General features: G+C 44.8%; 2 protein-coding genes across 2 annotated transcripts; both read left to right on the top strand.

Annotated features, from left to right (window-relative positions):
• Positions 1 to 666: 666 nt before the first annotated feature.
• Positions 667 to 8,665, top strand: IFIT2 (interferon induced protein with tetratricopeptide repeats 2). The gene is made up of 2 exons (XM_002718372.5): positions 667 to 931; positions 4,992 to 8,665. The coding sequence occupies exons 1-2, from the start codon at positions 927 to 929 to the stop codon at positions 6,403 to 6,405; spliced, it is 1,419 nt and encodes a 472-aa protein (XP_002718418.3). The 5' UTR covers positions 667 to 926; the 3' UTR covers positions 6,406 to 8,665.
• A 4,763-nt stretch (positions 8,666 to 13,428) lies between these two features.
• On the top strand, positions 13,429 to 18,630 carry IFIT3 (interferon induced protein with tetratricopeptide repeats 3). Its single transcript, XM_008270166.4, has 2 exons — positions 13,429 to 13,703; positions 16,631 to 18,630. The coding sequence occupies exons 1-2, from the start codon at positions 13,699 to 13,701 to the stop codon at positions 18,078 to 18,080; spliced, it is 1,455 nt and encodes a 484-aa protein (XP_008268388.3). The 5' UTR covers positions 13,429 to 13,698; the 3' UTR covers positions 18,081 to 18,630.
• Positions 18,631 to 19,211: the final 581 nt, after the last annotated feature.

Genomic DNA, 19,211 nt, shown 5'->3' with positions numbered 1-19,211 from the left:
ATGGTCAGGGCTGTCTGGTTCAATTCCTCCTCCTTGTCCAGGAAGCAGGCAATCTCCTTGGGCATGTTCTGCAGAAGTTCATGCTCCAGAATGGGATCTTGAATTGTTGTGGAACTTCTTGCTGCCTGATGCCATTTTCTAGTTGTGGAGCAAGGTGATATGGCCCTTATTGGCCCCCAGACTCTACCCCCTTGCTGGTGGCCACACCGAGCTCCTCCCCTTGGGAGCCTGAGCCCCACCAATGGCTCCCGCTTCTGCTGGATGCTCTCCAGCTCTGTGTGCTCCCCTGAAGTCCTGCCTAGTGGTGCATAGACACAGGCCTCCTTAGCGGCAAGGGAGGCCTATCTGAACTCTGGGACAGTCTTACCAGTTGAATCTGGATTGGCATTGGCCCACAGTCTCAGAGGAGTACCTTAGATGCCCCAAGAGCCATGGCCACTGCTGCTTCAATGCCAGTCCTGAGCCCTGAACCTGTTCAACCCATATTTTTGCATGCAGCCCTAGGGTGTTAGGTAATTTTGGGCCACGAGGTGGGTGAGGCTGGGGCACGGGGAGGATGAGGTTAACAGTTCAATAATGAGGCAGGATGCTTTGTCAAAATGCCCTTTGGATTGGACTACCTTAGTGTCACAAACCAAGGGCATCAGGACATTCTAAAAAAAGCATGTTCTGACTCATTGCACAAAACTGCTCTGGGAAGAGCTTGGCTAGCAAGCTGCATTCAGTTAAGAATACTGAGGGTTTCACTTTCCAGTTTCAGTTTCTCCTCTGTAAATTCCACTGTGGGGGAAACAAGGGACAGGATGCAGATGCTCCCTTAAATAGAGGTCTTCTTAGCATTTGTTGCAGGCAGAGGAGAAGGGTTTCTCAGGAGTCCAGCAGCCTGAACAGCAGTCCTCCTGAAAGCAGAGAATTGCACCATCGTCATGAGGTAAAGTTCTCCCTTGTGTTGTGATGTTGCTGAAAATATCTAATCTCGTCAAAAAGCTGAAGTTGGAGACTGAAGTGGGCAGAGAGGGGTGTTTAATCAGTGGGGCCTCACTTAAATATGAATCTGGGGGATTGCCCATAAAGTCTGTCCTTTTTCTCTTGTTTGGAAGGATTGAGTTAGGGCTTTATGTAAAAGTGTTATGTAACACAGGCTTTCTTTTTGGAAGCTATTGTTAATGGTGTACTCAGAATAGCAATCCCACTCCCTGCAAAAGTCCATTTTACTTCTTTGGTTTTTTTTAAAGATTTATTTATTTATTTATTTGAAAGTCAGAATTACAGAGTGGCAAACGCAGAGGGAGAGAGGTCTTCCATCTCTGGCTCACTCCCCAGATGGCTGCAGTGGCCTGAGCTGTGCCAATCCAAAGCCAGGAGCCAGGAGCTTCTTTTGGGTCTCCCATGGGGTGCAGGGGCCCAAGGACTTGGGCCATCTTCTACTGCTTTCCCAGGCCACAGCAGAGAGCTGGATTGGAAGTGGAGCAGCTGGGACTTGAACCGGCGCCCATATGGGATGCCAGCACTGCAGGCAGTGGCTTTACCCACTACACCACAGCACCAGCCCCACTTCTTTGTTTTTTTTTTTTGTTTGTTTTTCATTTACTTGAAAGGCAGACTGGGGGGGGAGGAGGGAGAGAGAGAGAGAGAGAAAGAGAGAGAGAGAGAGAAAGAGAGAGAGAGAGAGAGAGAGAGAGAGAGAGAGAGAGAGAGAATTTTCTATCTGTTGATTCACTTGGCAAATGCCTGCAAAAGCCAGGGCTGAGCCAGTCCAAAGCCAGGAGCTCCATTCAGATGTGGGTATCAGGAGTCCAAACACTGGAACTATCATTTGCTGCCTTGCAGGTTGCATGAGCTGAAGGCTAGATGGGAAGCAGAGTAGCCTGAACTTGAACCAGCACTCTGATAGAGGCTGTTAGTGACCCAACCAGCAACTTAATCCTGTGCATCACAATGCCAACCCCCCCATGCCAATTTCACTTTTAAGTTAATCATTTGCCTTGGATTTGCTTTAGAGCTATGAAACTAATGGATATATTTCATGTATATTCACTCTCAAATTCTTTTTGTGCCTGATTTATTCCCTTAACATAATGGACTGCAGTTCCATCTTGTTGCTCCCCCTCTTCATGGAGGAACGACACTAAACCCTGCGCTGTTCTTTTGTCTGCTTGGCCCTTCCCGGGTTTGCTGCTGGTCCTTCCCAGGTTGGCTGCCGATCCCTCCACCTCCGTGGAGGGGCGGTTCCCCCTGCCACTTTCCCCACTTCCGCGGGGGAGCGGCACACTGCTGGCCAGCTCTCTCGGGGGCTGCTCAGATGTTATCCGGATGTTCCTGATGCATGTTGTCTCTCTCCTCCTTTATAGTCCTCTTCCACCAATCCCAACTCTGCTACCCACACGCCGAGCACGCTGCTCTCCTCCAATCAGGAGCAGGATCAGCTCCTGCAGGTTATTGGTCGAACTGGAGGCAGCTGTGTAGAAGTTGTTTACTCCTCTCCCAGCGCCATATTGTGGGAGAGCAGATGCATAGAATAAGTCTTAATTCCAGTAACTTAGTCTAGTCCGAGTTGCTCCCCACAGTTCCCCCTTTCTTTTTATTTTTTGGCGTTGATACGCGCCTGTCTTCGGTGCCCCGCGGCACACACTCTGCTCTGCTTGCTAGAGTTGCCCACAGGTGCTTACAAGCCCTACCAATCAGGCAAACCAAATCCGGGTCCTCTCTTTGCCATGTTGTGAGGAGGTTTTTAGGCGCTGATGCATGCCTGTGTTCGGTGCCCTGCAGTGCACGCTCTGCTCGAGCTGCCTGCAAGTGCTTATCGCCTTAATCAGGCAGACTGAATCCAAGCTCTCTCATTGCCGTATTGTGGGGAGACTTATTGGTGTTGATTCGTGCCTATCTTCGGTGACCTGCAGCGGATATTCTGCCTGCAGGTGCTTATCGCCTAATCAGGCAGACCGAATCCAAGCCCTCTCATTGCCATGTTGTGGGGAGGCCTTATTTTTCTCTATTTCTCTATCTCCGGGTATTCCTATCTCTCCTATTTTACTTCTATCTGCCAGCATTCCTATTTCTCTCATTTTACTTCTAAACTTCTATTTCTCTTATCCCCGCGGCTTCCCGGCACCCACCCTGAGGCGACTTCTTGGCGCCTCGCCCCGCAGTGGCTTCCCGGCTCTGCGCGGCTTCAGCCCGCGCTTCTCTTATCTGTGCGGCTTCCCAGCTTCGCGCGCGCTCTGCACTCTATGGTCTCCGCGCCCTTCGTGCCCACACCACGGCCTCCGCGCCAGCCCCGCACTTCCTATCTACTCGCGCCCCGTGCGCTCTCTCCGCTTGTGCCCCGCGCGCTTTCTCTGTGCGCGGGGGCTTCCGCGAATCAGGGCCTAGCTCAGGTTTCTGCTTCTCGGTTTTCAGTCTAAGTTCCCTGGGCTAACCTGACGAAATCCAACCTAGCTTACGTCTCCGCCTTTCGGTTTGGCTTCCCGTCTTTTGCTCCCCGGGCTAATCTGACGGATTCCAACCTAGCTTACGTCTCTGCTTCTGGTTTTAGTTTTTCACCTTTTGCTCCCCGGGGTTGACTTGACGAATCCCAACCTAGCTTACATCTCCGCTTCGGCCTGCCCCCGCGGCTTCATCCTCCCTAACATATTTTTCTCTACCCGGTATGTTTCCTAACTTTTCTTCCAACAATATTCCCCTCTCATTTCTCCTGGCTTCTCCCCACAGTCCGTATCCGAGTCTAAGTTTCTTCTAGCTTTCACTTTCACTTTCAACCATAGATTTCTCCTAACTTCCCCGCCATAGTCCGTATCCACGTCTATGTTTCTTCCAGCTTTCACTTTCGCTTTCAATCCTAACTTCTTCTGGCACTTTTTCTGTCCGGCTTTTCCCTAGGCTCTCTCTAATCTCTCTCTCTGGTATTTTCCCACTTCTTCCCGCTTCTTCCCTCCTAGGTTTCCTATCTGAGTCACGGCACCATTATCCCTCCTAGGCTTCGTATCTGAGTCACGGCACCATTATGTCACTCCCCCTCTTCGTGGAGGAATGACACTAAACCCTGCGCTGTTCTTTTGTCTGCTTGGCCCTTCCCGGGTTTGCTGCTGGTCCTTCCCGGGTTGGCTGCCGATCCCTCCACCTCCGTGGAGGGGCGGTTCCCCCTGCCACTTTCCCCACTTCCGCGGGGGAGCGGCACACCGCTGGCCGGCTCTCTTGGGGGCTGCTCAGATGTTATCCGGATGTTCCTGATGCATGTTGTCTCTCTCCTCCTTTATGGTCCTCTTCCACCAATCCCAACTCTGCTACCCACACGCCGAGCACGCTGCTCTCCTCCAATCAGGATCAGCTCCTGCAGGTTATTGGTCGAACTGGAGGCAGCTGCGTAGAAGCTGTTTACTCCTCTCCCAGAGCCATATTGTGGGAGAGCAGATGCATAGAATAAGTCTTAATTCCAGTAACTTAGTCTAGTCCGAGTTGCTCCCCACACAACTGAGCTGCAGCACACAACAGAATTTCATTCTCTTTTATGGCTGAATAATATTTCATTACACACACACACACAACACACACACACATTCCAGATTTGCTTTGTCCATTCATTGATGGACACCTAGGTTTAGCCCCTATCTGGGCACTGTGTATGGTGCTGCAATAAACATGAGTCTACATTTTTTTTTTAAGATTTATTTATTTATTTGAAAGGCAAAGTTACAGAGAGGGCCGGTGCTGTGGCTCACCTGGTTGATCCTCTGCCTGTGGTGCCTGCATTCCACATGGGTTCCAGGTTCTAGTCCCGGTTGCTCCTCTTCCAGTCCAGCTCTCTGCTGTGGCCCAGGAGGGCAGTGGAGGATGGCCCAGGTGCTTGGGCCCTGCACCTGCATGGGAGACCAGGAGGAAGCACCTGGCTCCTGGCTTCGGATTGGTGCAGCACCAGCCGTAGCGGCCATTTGGGGTGTGACCAATGAATCTGTGCTGTCTCAAGCTGTTCATATTTCTATCTTTCCTTACAGTGAGATCACTCAGAAGTCCTTGGAGAGTAATCTACAGCAACTAAAGTGCCATTTCACTTGGAACTTGCTAGAGGGAGAAAATTCCTTAGATGATTTTGAGGACAGGGTGTTTAATCAGTCTGAGTTTCAGAATAGTGAATTCAGAGCCACAATGTGCAATTTACAGGCATATATAAAGCACTGCAGAGGCCAAAATGAGGCAGCCTTGGCATGCTTACGGCAAGCTGAAGAGTTCATCCAGCAAGATCACGCTGACCAAGCAGAACTCAGAAGCCTGGTCACCTGGGGAAACTTTGCCTGGGTCTACTATCACATGGGCCAGCTCTCAGAAGCTCAGACGTACGTAGACAAGGTGAAACATGTCTGCGAGAAGTTTTCCAGTGCCTATAAAATTGAGAGTCCTGAGCTGGATTGTGAGGAGGGGTGGACAAGGTTGAAGTGTGGAAAAAATCAAATTCAATGGGCGAAGGTGTGTTTCGAGAAGGCTCTGGAAAAGAACCCAAAGAGCCCAGAATTCTCCTCTGGGCTGGCCATCATAAGCTATCGTCTGGATAACATGACACTGTCTCAGAACCCCATCAGACCTCTGAGGAAAGCCATTGAGCTGAATTGTGACAACCAGTATGTGAAAGTCCTCCTGGCTCTGAAACTTCAGAAGATGAATTTAGAAGAAGGAGAAGGCGAGAGGTTAGTGGAAGAAGCCTTGGAGGGAGCCCCAGGGGCAACAGATGTACTTCGCAGTGCAGCAAAGCTTTATCGAAATAAACGTGCTCTGGACAAAGCCATAGAACTGCTTACAAAGGCTTTGGAGCACATGCCAGACAACACCTACCTCCATTACCACATTGCATGCTGCTATAAGTTAAAAATCACCCAAGAACTGAATATGGTAGAGAATACAGTGTACAGGAGAAGAGAGAAATTACTGAAACTGATAGGACAAGCTGTGGATCATTTCAAGAAAGCAGAGTCCAATGGAAATCTCTTCCGTGTTGCTTCCTACCTGGCCGGCCTCTATGCTCTAGCAGATCAGCATGAGGAAGCAGAGCATTATTTCCAAAAAGCATTCAGCCAAGAGCTTACTCCCATATCGAAACAAGTGCTCCACCTGCGGTATGGCAATTTTCAGCTGTATCAAATGAAGTGTGAAGACAGAGCCATCCACCATTACATGGAAGGTGTGAAAATAAACAAGGACTCAAAGGAGAGAGAGAAGATGAAATGCAAACTGGAAAATATTGTAAAAAAACGGCTTTCCAAAAATGAGGCAGATGCTGAGGCTTTGTGTATCCTGGCGTTTCTCCAGGAGTTGAATGGAGACATGCAGCAGGCAGGTGAAGATGCTGAGAGGGGCTTGGGGCCTGGAAACCTCCTCCCTTCAGCATCCTTAGAGGAGACAAGGAATGAGGAATAGCAATATGGTCCCCCTAGAGTTAGTGCTGGAAGGGAGCTGAAATGCCTCAACTAACTTGATATGTCAATATATTCAACAACTGGTATGGTATAACCGTGGACTAAGAAAAACGTCATAGACCGGATCAGGGCCGTGGGGGAAGTGTGCTGTGTCAGGGATTAACACCTGAATTGCTGGATCATGGAGAATCCTAAGGAGTTCTGGGACAAGAACTAGATTGGGGGGGGGGGGCGGGGGTGCAGGTCCAAAGACTTGGTAAAGGGAGTTTCCATTTGACCTCTTAAATACAGTTCTTACTATGACATCTCTTAGTTATCTTCAGTGGAATGGTGCCTTGGGTTTGTTTCTGTGTTAGTATAAAGAAGCCAGCTCCCTCACATTTGTGGTACTTTTCTATCCTTTGGCATCATTTTAGATCCTGATCCTGCATAGACAATTACCTATCAAAAGACTGAGCAAGTCAGGTCTAGATAGGGATCAATATCCTCGCTCTCTCTTATGCCTCTGCCTCTTTATTCCTCCTTGTGGGCCGGTTTTCAAGATAGAGAGGGTCCTACAAGTGAGATCAGCTGTTCCAATAATTGAGGTGACAGCATAGTTTGGAAAACTGAGAGCAGAAAGCCAAGTGAGCTAGGAGAAGCAACTTGACCAGACAGCCACAGTGTGAGACATTTGGGACACGTAGGGGGCTATCTCTCCCACTCTGCCCTCTCTGTCATTGAAATACAGCATGTGAAGAAGGAAAGGGGATTCTGTACAATAATACAGACACCACAATAAAATAGTTCTTTAAAACTTGTGTGGGATGAAACAATGTCCCCCCAATAGGGATAGGAAAGAATAAGCAAAAGAGAAATAAAAATGAATGTGAGCTTATCTGTGTAGATTATAATTTGGAGACATTTCCACTTTTTGAGCCACTGTTCAGAATTTTTTTTGTAAGAAGAAGACTTGCCTTGTTTAAAAATGCTACCATTTATTTGCAGCAAAATGGACTCAAATGGAGGACCTCATGTTGAGTGAAATAAGCCAGGCCCAGAAAGACAAATACTGCATGTTCTCCCTTATATGTGGGATCCAAAATTTAAAAAACAAACAAAAAAGAGAGAAAGAAAGAAAGAAAAAAAGATAAAAAGTCTGTACATATCCGTATTTCTCCAAATATAGTTTTGTAAACTTTGTAACTTTGTGAAACCAATGGTTAAGAATGTTATACTACTGTATTTTGATGATCTGTGACTACTTTAAAATTCAATGTAAATGGATGGAATGGTCATTTTTCCATTCAATTATTGTTTATAGCCATTGTCTATATTCCACTAAACTAGGGTCTTTTTGCTTTTTACTTGTTAAACTTCTTATTTGGTGAAGTATTAAGCCTTTTTACTATAATGTATATTTAAAATGTATCTCAAAAATAAAAAAGAAGAAAAAGGAAAGGGGAAAGAAGGAGGGTGAGAGGGAAAGAGGGGATGGAGGAAAACAGTATCAATGTGTTCTTGGAACTGTATCTACAAATAATATTGAATCCAGTAAAAATGAATTAAAAACTAAAATAAAATTAAAAAAGAAAAAAATCCCAGATTAGAAAAATGCTTTGAGATGCTATACAAGCAGTTAAATGGGAGAATGACTTGGTGATTAAAGGCCTAGAGGAAAGTCTTAGAAAATGACAGTGGTAATGGCAGCGGGGGGTGGAGGTGCTCCCATTAGGAATGTTGTGTGGTGGGTGATATAAACACTTCTTTTAATTCTGAAAATCTTTGGGAAAAATAACAAAATTCATAATATGCTTGAGGTGATGGACATTTTACAGGAAGACACGGCATGAACTAGATGTCAATGTTGGTGTGTACCAAAATGATCAGCTGATCCAGCTTGGAATCATCCACTATCCTCTCCATTGAGAAATGTTTGATAGTTGGAATTAGATTAAATTTTTCATTTATAAACATTTTTTTGTTAAGCAAGTAAGACATCTATACCATTCAACATTTTTCAAGTAAAAAGTCCATATTTTATGTATTACAAATAGTATTGCATAAATACTATTTGTATTCCTGAATGCAGTCATGGATTTAATAAATAAATAACTTTGATATGATGAAGTATAAAGCAGTGTTCTGATTTATCTGTAATTTTTCTATCCCTTTGAGTCGTTCGGGCTCAGCTACTGATATATTACTGTAAGTGCTTAGACTAATAACTAATCAAACATTGTAACCACTGAATTTAATAAAAACAAACTGTGCAGCCTTGAGAGTCCAGGACTTCATTTTATACCTTGAAACACATCCCCATGTACCTGTGTGCACATAAACACCCTGCTCCCACACTGACGTTGAGTGGGCTTTTGCCTTTCTCTCCATTATATCTATACTTCATCATATTCTCTCTTCTGATCTCTTATCATGGGAAATGAAGTTTTGTAGATTATGTCTTATGCCCCATCCTGTAGGCAATCCAAAGACATGCTGGAGAGCCTTCCATATTAAATAAATACTAGAAAGAGAAAATAAACTTGAAATCTTTCTTGTTTTTTTTTTTTTTTTCCAAATGTCTCTGGTGGGAAAATGCAAATCAGACCAGATGAAATGGTCAAGCCATTCCATTGTACTGGGTTAGACTGCTTATGTTTCAAGGGAAGATCTGGTTCATTTTTCCTGAATAACTTATTGGATCTTGTTTCTAGGCAGGAAAACTAGGAGTGGTCTGAGTGAAAGGTAGGGTATGCAGGTGCAATGACCTTGAGATAGGACCACCTATACCTGTGTGTGTTGAAGAAGGTACACCAGGTGATGTCATCTTTTCCTTGCCCATCATGCCACCAAATCCTTGCTGGAAAAAGGCCGTGAGAGGGATAAAGGTAGAAAGCATAGAGAAGTGAACGTGTATGATATATTACATGTAGTGGTTACTTGAAGATTAAAAGTTAAATTATTGGAACATAATAAAATTATATATGTAGCTAATGGGTCCTGAATTCTCAATATCTAGGGATAACAAATAGAATCATATTCATTGAACTTGACTCATAAATGCCTGCCTCCAAACCATTTCTCCCAGTGCATGACATTTGACTCTCCTCATACGGCCACCTAGGTAAATAACAAGGTCTGAATATGTGCTTCTGAGGTGCTGATGAACAATGTGCTAGAATTATTTGTCCATATCTTATTTGTATTGCCCCAGCACCCGCATCCAACAGTGTCCACTGCCAGCAAAACTGCTTCAGTACATCTCAGCATTCTCAGTATTTGATTTTTCCCTTCAGGGTAGTTACATCCATGCTTCATTAGCCAGCTTTTTGTTACTTTAATTGCCAAATTAAATATCAAATTTAATTACTTTTGTTACCAAAATGCTGGAGAGGAGCTATTTTTAAAAGAAAGTATAGTTCAGCTTGTAGGTCGAAGGTTCACAATACAAGATCGAATAAACTCAGTGGTTTATGGATCTGCTAAGGCTGGGGAATGGCAGAAGGATGGTCACACAGCAAGCCAGGAAGCAGAGAAACAGGAGTCATGCTCTTTCTCCATGCATGTATCTCTTTGTTGAAGCCATCATGATTTGATCATGGTGCTCTATACAAGCAACAACCTCATCACTTTCCAAAAGTCCCATCTTCAGATATTACATTCAGATCCAGGATCTACCCTCAACCCACCAAACATTAATATGTTAACCATTAACATAAGTATCTGCATTCATTGGGAAGGCAAATTCTGTTTCAACCATAACACTTGCCAAGGATGTCCCCAAGAATGTTAGCAATCATGAAGGGATGAGAATTTCTTTCATATATATCTTGATTCCAGATAGTATTTGTTATTTCTTTTTAAAAATTTTTTATTATTTATTTTATTTGAGAGGTAGAGTTACAGACAGTGAGAGGAAGAGACAGAGAGAAAGGTCTTCCTTCTGTTGGTTCACCCCCCAAATGGCCACAACTTTTGGAGCTGTGCTGATCTGAAGCCAGGAGCCAGGTGCTTCTTCCTGGTCTCCCATGTGGGTGCAGGGGCCCAATCATTTGGGCAATCCTCCACTGCTTTCCCAGGCCATAGCAGGGAGCTGGACTGGAAGTAGAGCCGCTGGAACTAGAACCGGTGCCCATATGGGGTGCTGGCGTCACAGATGGAGGATTAACCCATTGTACCACAGCACCAGCCCCCAGTACTTATTATTTCTTAGCCTCAGAGTCCTTAGCAAAAATATTCACTCCCTTCTGCTTGTGGCCTCCTTGTAGAGCTCAGACCTTGTTCCTCGGGTCAGCTTTCATCTATCTTACCACCAGATCAGTTGATTTACCCAATAGGTGTCCAGCACAGCTGGAAGCCTAGTAGTATTAGCATTCTGATCACATACACAAATAAGACCTGTGCTAAAATTCTTACTACATGCACAATCTTGGATGCCAACTTGGGACTGTAGCTTCCAACTAGAAAACATATTTGTAGTTCCTCCTTTCTGCCACTATTTCACCTATTACTTATTTTGGGAAGTCGCTAACTTTGATAGGTAAGAAAATTTCCTTGTGATTCACAGTGCAGCCCCCTCATCAATGATAATCTGCACTTTCTTGTGGGGCTGATGTTGCAGTGCAGCAGGTTAAGCTGCTGTTATTGACACTGGCATCCCATATCAGAGTGCTGTTCTGATCAGAGTTCTGGCTGCTTCACTCCTGACCCGGCTTCCTGTTAGTTCAGCAGCTGATGGCCCAAGCAGTTGGGCCCCTGCCACCCATGTGGGAGAGCCAGATGGAGTTCCTGGATTCTGACTTTAGCCTTGCCTAGCCCTGGCTATTGTGAGCCAGAAGATGGACGCACTTGCTTTCTCTCTCTCTCTCTCTCTCTCTCTCTCTCTCTCTGTGTGTGTGTGTGTGTGTATGTGTGTGAGTGTCACTATGCCTCTTACATAGATGAAAATAATACACAGATATTACAGGAGGTGCTTTCAGCTCTGCAGGGGAACTTCCTTCAGCTGCTCTAGATATAGGACTTAAGGCTAGAGAAAGTATCAGAGGCAGGATTTGTTGGAAAGTTGTGAAACCAAATCTCAAACAGTTCTTCTTTCTTATTTGGTGCTCTTCCAGCTGCAGTTGCAAAAGAAGCTACTGAACCTGCAGATGATACATATCAACCCCAGGCCTTTGGTCATGTCTCACTTATTTGAGAAATACAATGGGCGCAAGTGTGTGTTATCTCTGAATTGGATAAACTGTAAAAATAAAAAAATAAATTCCACCTTAAACCTTAAATTTATTTTTCTTTTCTTTTTTTATTTATTTCACAGGTAGAGTTGTACAGTGAGAAAGAGAGAGAGAGAGAGAGAGAGAGAGAGAGGTCTTCCTTCTGTTGGTTCACCCCCAAAATGGCCGCTATGGCCAGAGCTATGCCGATCTGAAGCCAGGAGCCAGGTGCTTCTTCCCGGTCTCCCATGCGGGTGCAGGGGCTCAAGCACTTGGGCCATCCTCCACTGCCTTCTCAGGCCACAGCAGAGATCTGGACGGGAAGAGGAGCAGCCAGGACTAGAATCGGCGTCCATATGGGATGCCGGCGCTGCAAGTAGAGGATTAACCAAGTGAGTCACAGCGCCAGCCCCTAAATTTATTTTTCTAAAAAAGGTTTTTATTTAAATGTCAAAATTACAGAGAGAGAGAGAGAGAGAGAGAGAGAGAGAGAGAGAGAATCTTTGATCCATTGGTTCACTCCCAAAATGTTCCCAGTGGTTGAAGCTGCACCAGGGCAAATCCAGGAGCCAGGAACTCCAACCAGGTTTCCCACATGGGTGGCACAGCCCAAGTACTTGAACCATCTTCTGCTGATTTCCCAGGTACACTGGCAGAGAGCTGGGTCAGGAGTGGAGCAGCTGGGACTCAAACCAGTGTGCATATGGGATGCCAGTGTCTCAGGCAGCAGCTTAACCTGCTGCACCATATTACTGGCCCCTAAACCAGAAAATTTCTAAGACCTTTCTAGAGTCTTCTGCCAATCAGGGAAAAGAAGAGTAAGAAGATCTAAGAATGTGATATATGAATCTGTGATATGTGAAGTTCTCGAAATTCCAGGATCAAAGGCAAGGGCACTCTTTACTTGTGTGTAACTATGGTGTTTACTCATTTCAGAGCTATGCACTTTTATTGTCTATAGGATAATAAATTATTACACAAATGTGAAGTCAGACATCGACGAGAAACGTAGATTTTTCCAAATAGCAGGTTACTTTCATGGTACATAATAACAATGTCTGAATTCAGGATATCTTAAAAGACAAGGTTGCAAATACCAAGCATCAGGCCAGTTGTGCTATGTAAGGATGTCCATTTTGTGAGGCTTTAGGGTGGATGGAACCTTTCTCCTAACTGGCAATTCCTCTGTCACCAAATCAGCCATGAACTATACTTCCCAGGGTTCTGTGGAATTTACATCATGACTTGGAAGTATTGTAAATATGAAAATAAAATCTGTCAGCATGATATCACTCCTGCTTCAGAGATCAAAGCATAAATATAACAGCATAAATATAAAAGCATAAATATAAACAGCAATATGAGGGAGCTTCATTGAAAATTCACATTGTCTTTTAATTCCATTTTCCATTAACCTTATGAAGCTCCCCCACTCCCGACATGTATTTCTATTTCTCATTTTACAGGTGGGTGACCAAAGTATTGTGTTAGAATTTAGAGAGTTGAGTAATTCAGAGATCCCTGCAGAGTTTGTCTTCCCATGTTTAGTATTGTGGCACAGAGGAAATTCAGGTTCAATGATCTGACCTCCGGAAAATTCCAGAGCTAGTAAGGTAAACAGAGAAGACTAAAGCCAGGTCTCTGGATACAAATTATCTTCTGTTGGACAACAGTGTTATTTGTTTTACAAAGTATTTTGAGATATCCTTTTCCATCATGTGTTACCAGAATCCCTACAGCAGAATATTCTACAGACTTTACTAAAAAAGCAGCTTCTTGGGTCCCTCCCCAAACCGACAGATTCCTGGGATTGCTTTCATATTCTCTCAAACTCTAGTTTCAGGGTTATTGTGTTGAACGGTACTGAGGCTGTTATCATAGCTCTCAAAGTTAAGTTTCATTTTAGTCTTCCTGTGGATTTTAAGTCAGTTTCACTTTCGTTTCTCTTTCCTTTCGGAGACTGGAGAAACCGTCAGCTGATGTGTTACCCACTCTGCTTCCCCTTTATATAGTCCTTTCAGTACTGGCTTGAAGCACACCAGGAAGCTTGCTGAAGATCATCTGCTCCCCAGATTTTCAGAACAGCGGCGACACAGACTGAAGTCATGAGGTCAGTGAAATCAGGTTGTATAACCACACTCTCATTCTGCCAGCTGTGAGCAGCACTTCTCAGCGGGAAGAATGTCCCTGAATTGTCTCGCTGCTAATGGATCCATGAATCTTTATTCAATTTCTGTGGCTTTTTCTGGTGTACACACTCAGAACTGTTGGCTGTGTGGAGCTGGTTGCTGAGATGACAAGGAGACTTGGCATGAGGGTTTAGATTCACTCAGGCACAAAGTTTGCTGATTCAAAGCCAGAACTAAGGGAATTTACTCTTGGCAGGGTTTTCTGTTGTTTCATTTTAAAGGATTAAGTCAGAGACTTCTTTCTTGTGATTTTAAGAGGAAGTTTTTATTTTCATCAGATACTGTGAGAGATGGAATCAGTACTGCAAACCCAGTTCACACAGAAGCAAATTGTACCCTAAAACATTAGATCACTTCAAAATGGGAAGTGGGGGAAATAATTATTAGAAATGGGTATTTTGTTCATTTCTTATGTGAAAACAACTTTCAAAGCTTGCAGTTTATTTTGATTGCCAAGGTGAATGCTGATGACAATGATCTAATCTATGGTCTACTAGTGGTCTACCATGGAAAGCAGACCAATGGCTGCCTGGAGAGGCTGGGGAACTGTATAGAAGGGCATACAAAGATATTTTGAAATGATAGAAATAGCCTATGGGGAGATAGTGGGAGTTCCATAGGTAGAAATACATATTGTAACTCCTCAAACTGTACACTTAGAATGTGTGTGTTTTATTGTATATCAAGCATAATCTTAGTAAACTGGATTTTAAAAATATTTATTTTTATTATTTGGGAGGCAGAGCTGTAAAGAGGGAATGGGAAGATGGTTCACTTTCCCATGGGCCAGGGCAGGGCTAGTTCAAAGCCAGGTGCCTGGAACTCTACCCAGTTCTCCCACGTGGTGGCAGGGGAGCTGGATCCTCCCAGTACCCGTATGGGATACTGGAATCACAAGTGGTGGCTTAACTTGCTATACCACAACTCCAGCCCCATTTACCTTGATTTTTATAAATGTGTATAGACTTGCTAGAGTTATGCCATTGAATAGAGCATTGGGGAAAACTAAGGGAAAACATTTTTTTTTCCCAGCAAATGCCTTTGCGAAAGGATTGAGGGGTTGATTGCTTGGGGGAGAGAGATCCTATTGATCTCTCATAGAGGGCAGAAAGGGGACTGATTAATTTACTCTCAGTGAGTGGCGCTGACCTGACAGCCTGTCCCCACTCGCCTGCACAAGAGGCTTTGCAGTGTTCTGTGTGTGGATGTGCCTAGAGCCACTGCCCTGAGGAGGTCTGAGTGGCAGGGGGATGGTGGGGGGCTTTTAGAATTATGTTGAGCTGAGGTCTACATCCAGGTGCTCCTTTCTCCCAGAGATAATGCAGGGGGCAAATTGGGGTGCTCCTCTCCCATAGGGCTAAAAATTGCCAAAGAGGGAAATCACCTGGGAAAATGCCTGGCACTTGCAGGCTGATGTTCATCTTCCCCTGCCCAAACCACAAGGAACTCTGTTGCTCTCTTAGTACATTCATGAATTCACTTAAAATGATGTGGCATGGTGAGCTAGGCTGCTGTCTGCAATGCTTCCATACCCTACTGTAGTGCTTGTTCAAGTCCAGCCTGCTCCACTTGTGATCCAGCTCGCTGCCGGTGTGCCTGAGAAGGCAGCAGAAGATGGCTTGAGTAATTGGGTTCCTGCCACCAGGTGGGATTCCCAGGTGGAGCCCTGAGCTCCTGGCTTCAGTCTAGTCCACCTCCAGTCACTGTGGCCATTTATGAAGTGAACCAACAGATGGAAGATCTGGACTCCCATTTTTTGGTATGGCTCCTCATAACCAGACTGTGAGCTCCTGGGGTTGAGAGTCAAGATAATTTTTATCTTTCTTAGATCTTTAACAACTAATCAAGTGGCAAAAAGCAGTAGCCCAGGAATGAGTCACTGGATGGTTAAATAAACCCATTTAGAAGATGTTAGGACTGACATTTGACTTAGATTTCAGCTCCTCTGACTGCAGCTGTCTCTTTTCATCTACCTTACCTCATCTCCTGTATATCAGCTTATACAGTGTAAGGCATGTTCACAGACCATTGTCTTAATAGATGAATTTAGGAGGCAAGAGGGAAATATCGGTCCGAAAAGACTTAGGGGTAAATTAGAGAAACAGAAATAGTAGAATATACAAATGTTCTTCAACATCATGATGGGGTTACATCCTGGTAAGCTCAGTGTAAGTAGAAAATACTGAAAATTGAAGATGTATTTAATATCCAATTAATGCATTATTAAGTCAAAAAAACAGAAGCCAAACCATCGTAAATTCAGATGTTCCTTAACTTATAATGGAGTTATATTCCAAAAAACCCACCGTAAAGCAAAAGCATTATTAAGTTAAACCATTGTAAGTCAGAGACCATCTGTTGATAGGTATATAGATGGAGATTTATGATGAGGAATTGCTCGTGAGATGATGGAGGCTGAGGATTCCCGCACTCTGCTGTCAACGCAGGAATCTTTGCAGTATAGTTTCAAGCCCAAGTCCAAGGGCCTGTGACCCAGCAGAGTGGCTGCTGGCAGTCTCAGTGGAAGTCCCTGTCTGAAGACAGAAGACAGAGGTCTCATCTCAAGTAGTCAGAGAAAGAGAATTCTCCCTCCCTCCACGTTTGTGTTCTGCTCAGGCCCTTAATGGATTAGATGATGCCCACCCACATGGGGTGGAAACTGCTCTACTCAGTCTGCCAAGTCAAATGCTAATCTTTTCCAGAAGCATCCTTACAGACACACACTCAGAAGTAATCTTTAACCAGATGTAGGGCATACTTCAGTCAAGCTGGCATGTGTAATTAACCATGAAAGTGCTTAATGCTTGACAAGTGCATGTGATAATAACCAAGCTTATTTTTTCAACAGTGAAGTCACCAAGACTTCCCTGGAGAAAATCCTTCCACAGCTGAAATGCCATTTCACCTGGAACTTATTCAAGGAGGGAAGCATCTCACGTTATCTAGAAGACAGAGTGTGTAACCAGATCGAATTTTTAAACACCGAGTTCAAAGCTACAATGTACAACTTGTTGGCCTACATAAAGCACCTAGATGGCAAAAATGAGGCAGCTCTGGAATGCTTGCGGCTAGCTGAAGAGTCAGTCCAGCAAGAGCACAATGGCCAAGCAGAAATCAGGAGCCTGGTCACCTGGGGAAACTATGCCTGGGTCCACTACCGCATGGGCCAGCTCTCAGAAGCTCAGAGGTATGTTGACAAGGTGAAACGCACCTGTGAGAAGTTCTCAAATCCTTACAGTATTGAGTGTCCTGAGCTCGACAGTGAGGAAGGGTGGACACGCCTGAAGTGTGGAAAGCATGAAAGGGCTAAGGTGTGTTTTCAGAAGGCCCTGGAACAGAAACCGCACAACCCAGAATTCTCCTCTGGGCTGGCAATTGCAATGTACCATCTAGATGAGAGCCCACCAAAGCACTTCTCTGTCAAAGTTCTGACGCAGGCCATGGAGCTGAGTCCTGATAACCATTATGTCAAAGTTCTCCTGGGCCTGGCCCTGAAGAAGATGAATAAAGAAGCTGAGGGTGAGCAGTTTGTTAAAGAGGCCCTGGAGAAAGCTCCTTGCCAAACAGACGTCCTTCGCAGTGCGGCCAATTTTTACAGAAAAAGTGACCTAGACAAAGCTATTGAGCTGCTTCAAAGGGCATTAGAATCTACACCAAACAATGGCTATGTCTATCACCATCTTGGGTTCTGCTACAGGGCAAAAATCAAGCAATTGCAGGATACAGGAGAATCTGAAACAAGTGGAGGTGGAGAGAAGATTGAAGAACTAAGGAAATCTCTGAAGGACTGTATGGATAAACTTAGGGAGAAGGGACTAAATCCCCTGAGTGCATACTCCAATCTCTCTGAGTTCCTGGAAGAAGAAGATTATGAGACAGCCGTCAATCAGGAGTTCCCCCATGCCGAGAGAGAACCACCCCATCAGAGCTATTGCAACCTGCAGGAGAATCACAGGGAGTCTGAACACACCACTGTCCAACAGTGCTTAGAGGGCGTGCCTGCGGGCAAAAAAACAAACGATAATGAAGAGGGGAAACACCTAATAAAGAACAGAGATGGAAATGTCCCTCCACAGAACGCACCCAATTCTTATTATCTCCAAGGATTAACTCACAAGCTGAACGGAGATCTACTGCAAGCAGCTGAATGTTATGAGAAGGAACTGGGCCACCTGCTAAGGAATGCGCCTTCAGGCATAGGTGACTTCTTCCTGTCAGCGTCGGAGCCTCATGATGGCCATGAGGAAACAGGCCGGGACACAGGTAGCCCCACCTCAAGAGAGCTCCATGATGTCTGAGCCAGGACAAAGAGGAAGAAACAAAACAGAGCAGCAGAAGGCCAGGGGGGCCAGAGAGGGTGTTGTGAGGGGGCGGGGCGGAGGGGACGACAGGGGTACTCAGGGTGGTGGGGCTGTAGGTATAGCTTATAGCAATTATAGTAGACTTTTGGAGTTGTTTCTTATGTTATGTTCTGCCTCCCTTGCCCATTCTGTCTGCACTGTTACATAGTCGGTGGGTCCCATAACTAATCAGTCACTAGCAGAAATAGTGCTTCTGGCCTTCAGAATGCCAATTAGTTCTGTTTGTACTCAGTTCACCATGTAGCTCCCATTTCTGCTGTTCTTGCCAAGGGCCCCGAATGGTGACTGCCTGTCAACAAAATATTCAGTAATATTCACCCTATTTCCTCCAGGCTCCATGTCTAGAAGATTACCTTTTAACCAATCTGGGAATATTCATCATGTTTTACTTTGGGTTTCAGTCATGTAATTATATGGATTTTGATAGTGATAAGTGTGCATGCTTGATAGTGATGCTACAATAAATCTAAAAATTTCAACTCAGAAAGCAGATGATTGTGTAGTTTCTGTGTGTGACTAGGTAGTATTAATTCCCCAAGTTTCTTCTGCTAGAGATGGTGGTTATTGCAAAGCTATTCTTAATATGCCCATTTTAGCCTCTCCGTTGGAGATAATGCTTTCTCCCTGTAGCACATCCTTAGACTGTGAGAACTCCGATTCGCATTCCAGCCCAGGAGCCTCATCTGAGCCCAGTGCTCAGTTAGCAGATACTGCTGTTGGCTGCAGTTACTGTGCACCCATGAATACCTGGGAAAATGCCTCCCTCAGAATGTGTGAGGGGCACCTGTACAAGCTGGCCATAGGAAAAAAGCTCCAACTGTCATGCAGAAGGTGAGAGATGAATGATTTGGGAAAGGACCATAAGCCCCTCCTCCAGGGGGAAGGACCAGGGACCCTACTCTTTATCTGAGTCTACCAAAGACTGGCCACTTGTGGTTAACTTCTGATTTAATTTGTGGCTAAAGTGTTCTGATAAAATGAGAATTCAGACAAACCAGAAAATTCTAGTTTATGGCACGTGTCCAGTGAGACCCCATTTGATATTAGAATGACCGCCCTTCATTAAGC

This window comes from Oryctolagus cuniculus, chromosome 15 (genome assembly GCF_964237555.1).
Source record: "Oryctolagus cuniculus chromosome 15, mOryCun1.1, whole genome shotgun sequence".
Taxonomy (NCBI): Eukaryota; Metazoa; Chordata; class Mammalia; order Lagomorpha; family Leporidae; genus Oryctolagus; species Oryctolagus cuniculus.
The sequence above is the reverse complement of the archived record's forward strand: the minus strand, read 5'-3'. Positions and strand labels throughout refer to the sequence as shown.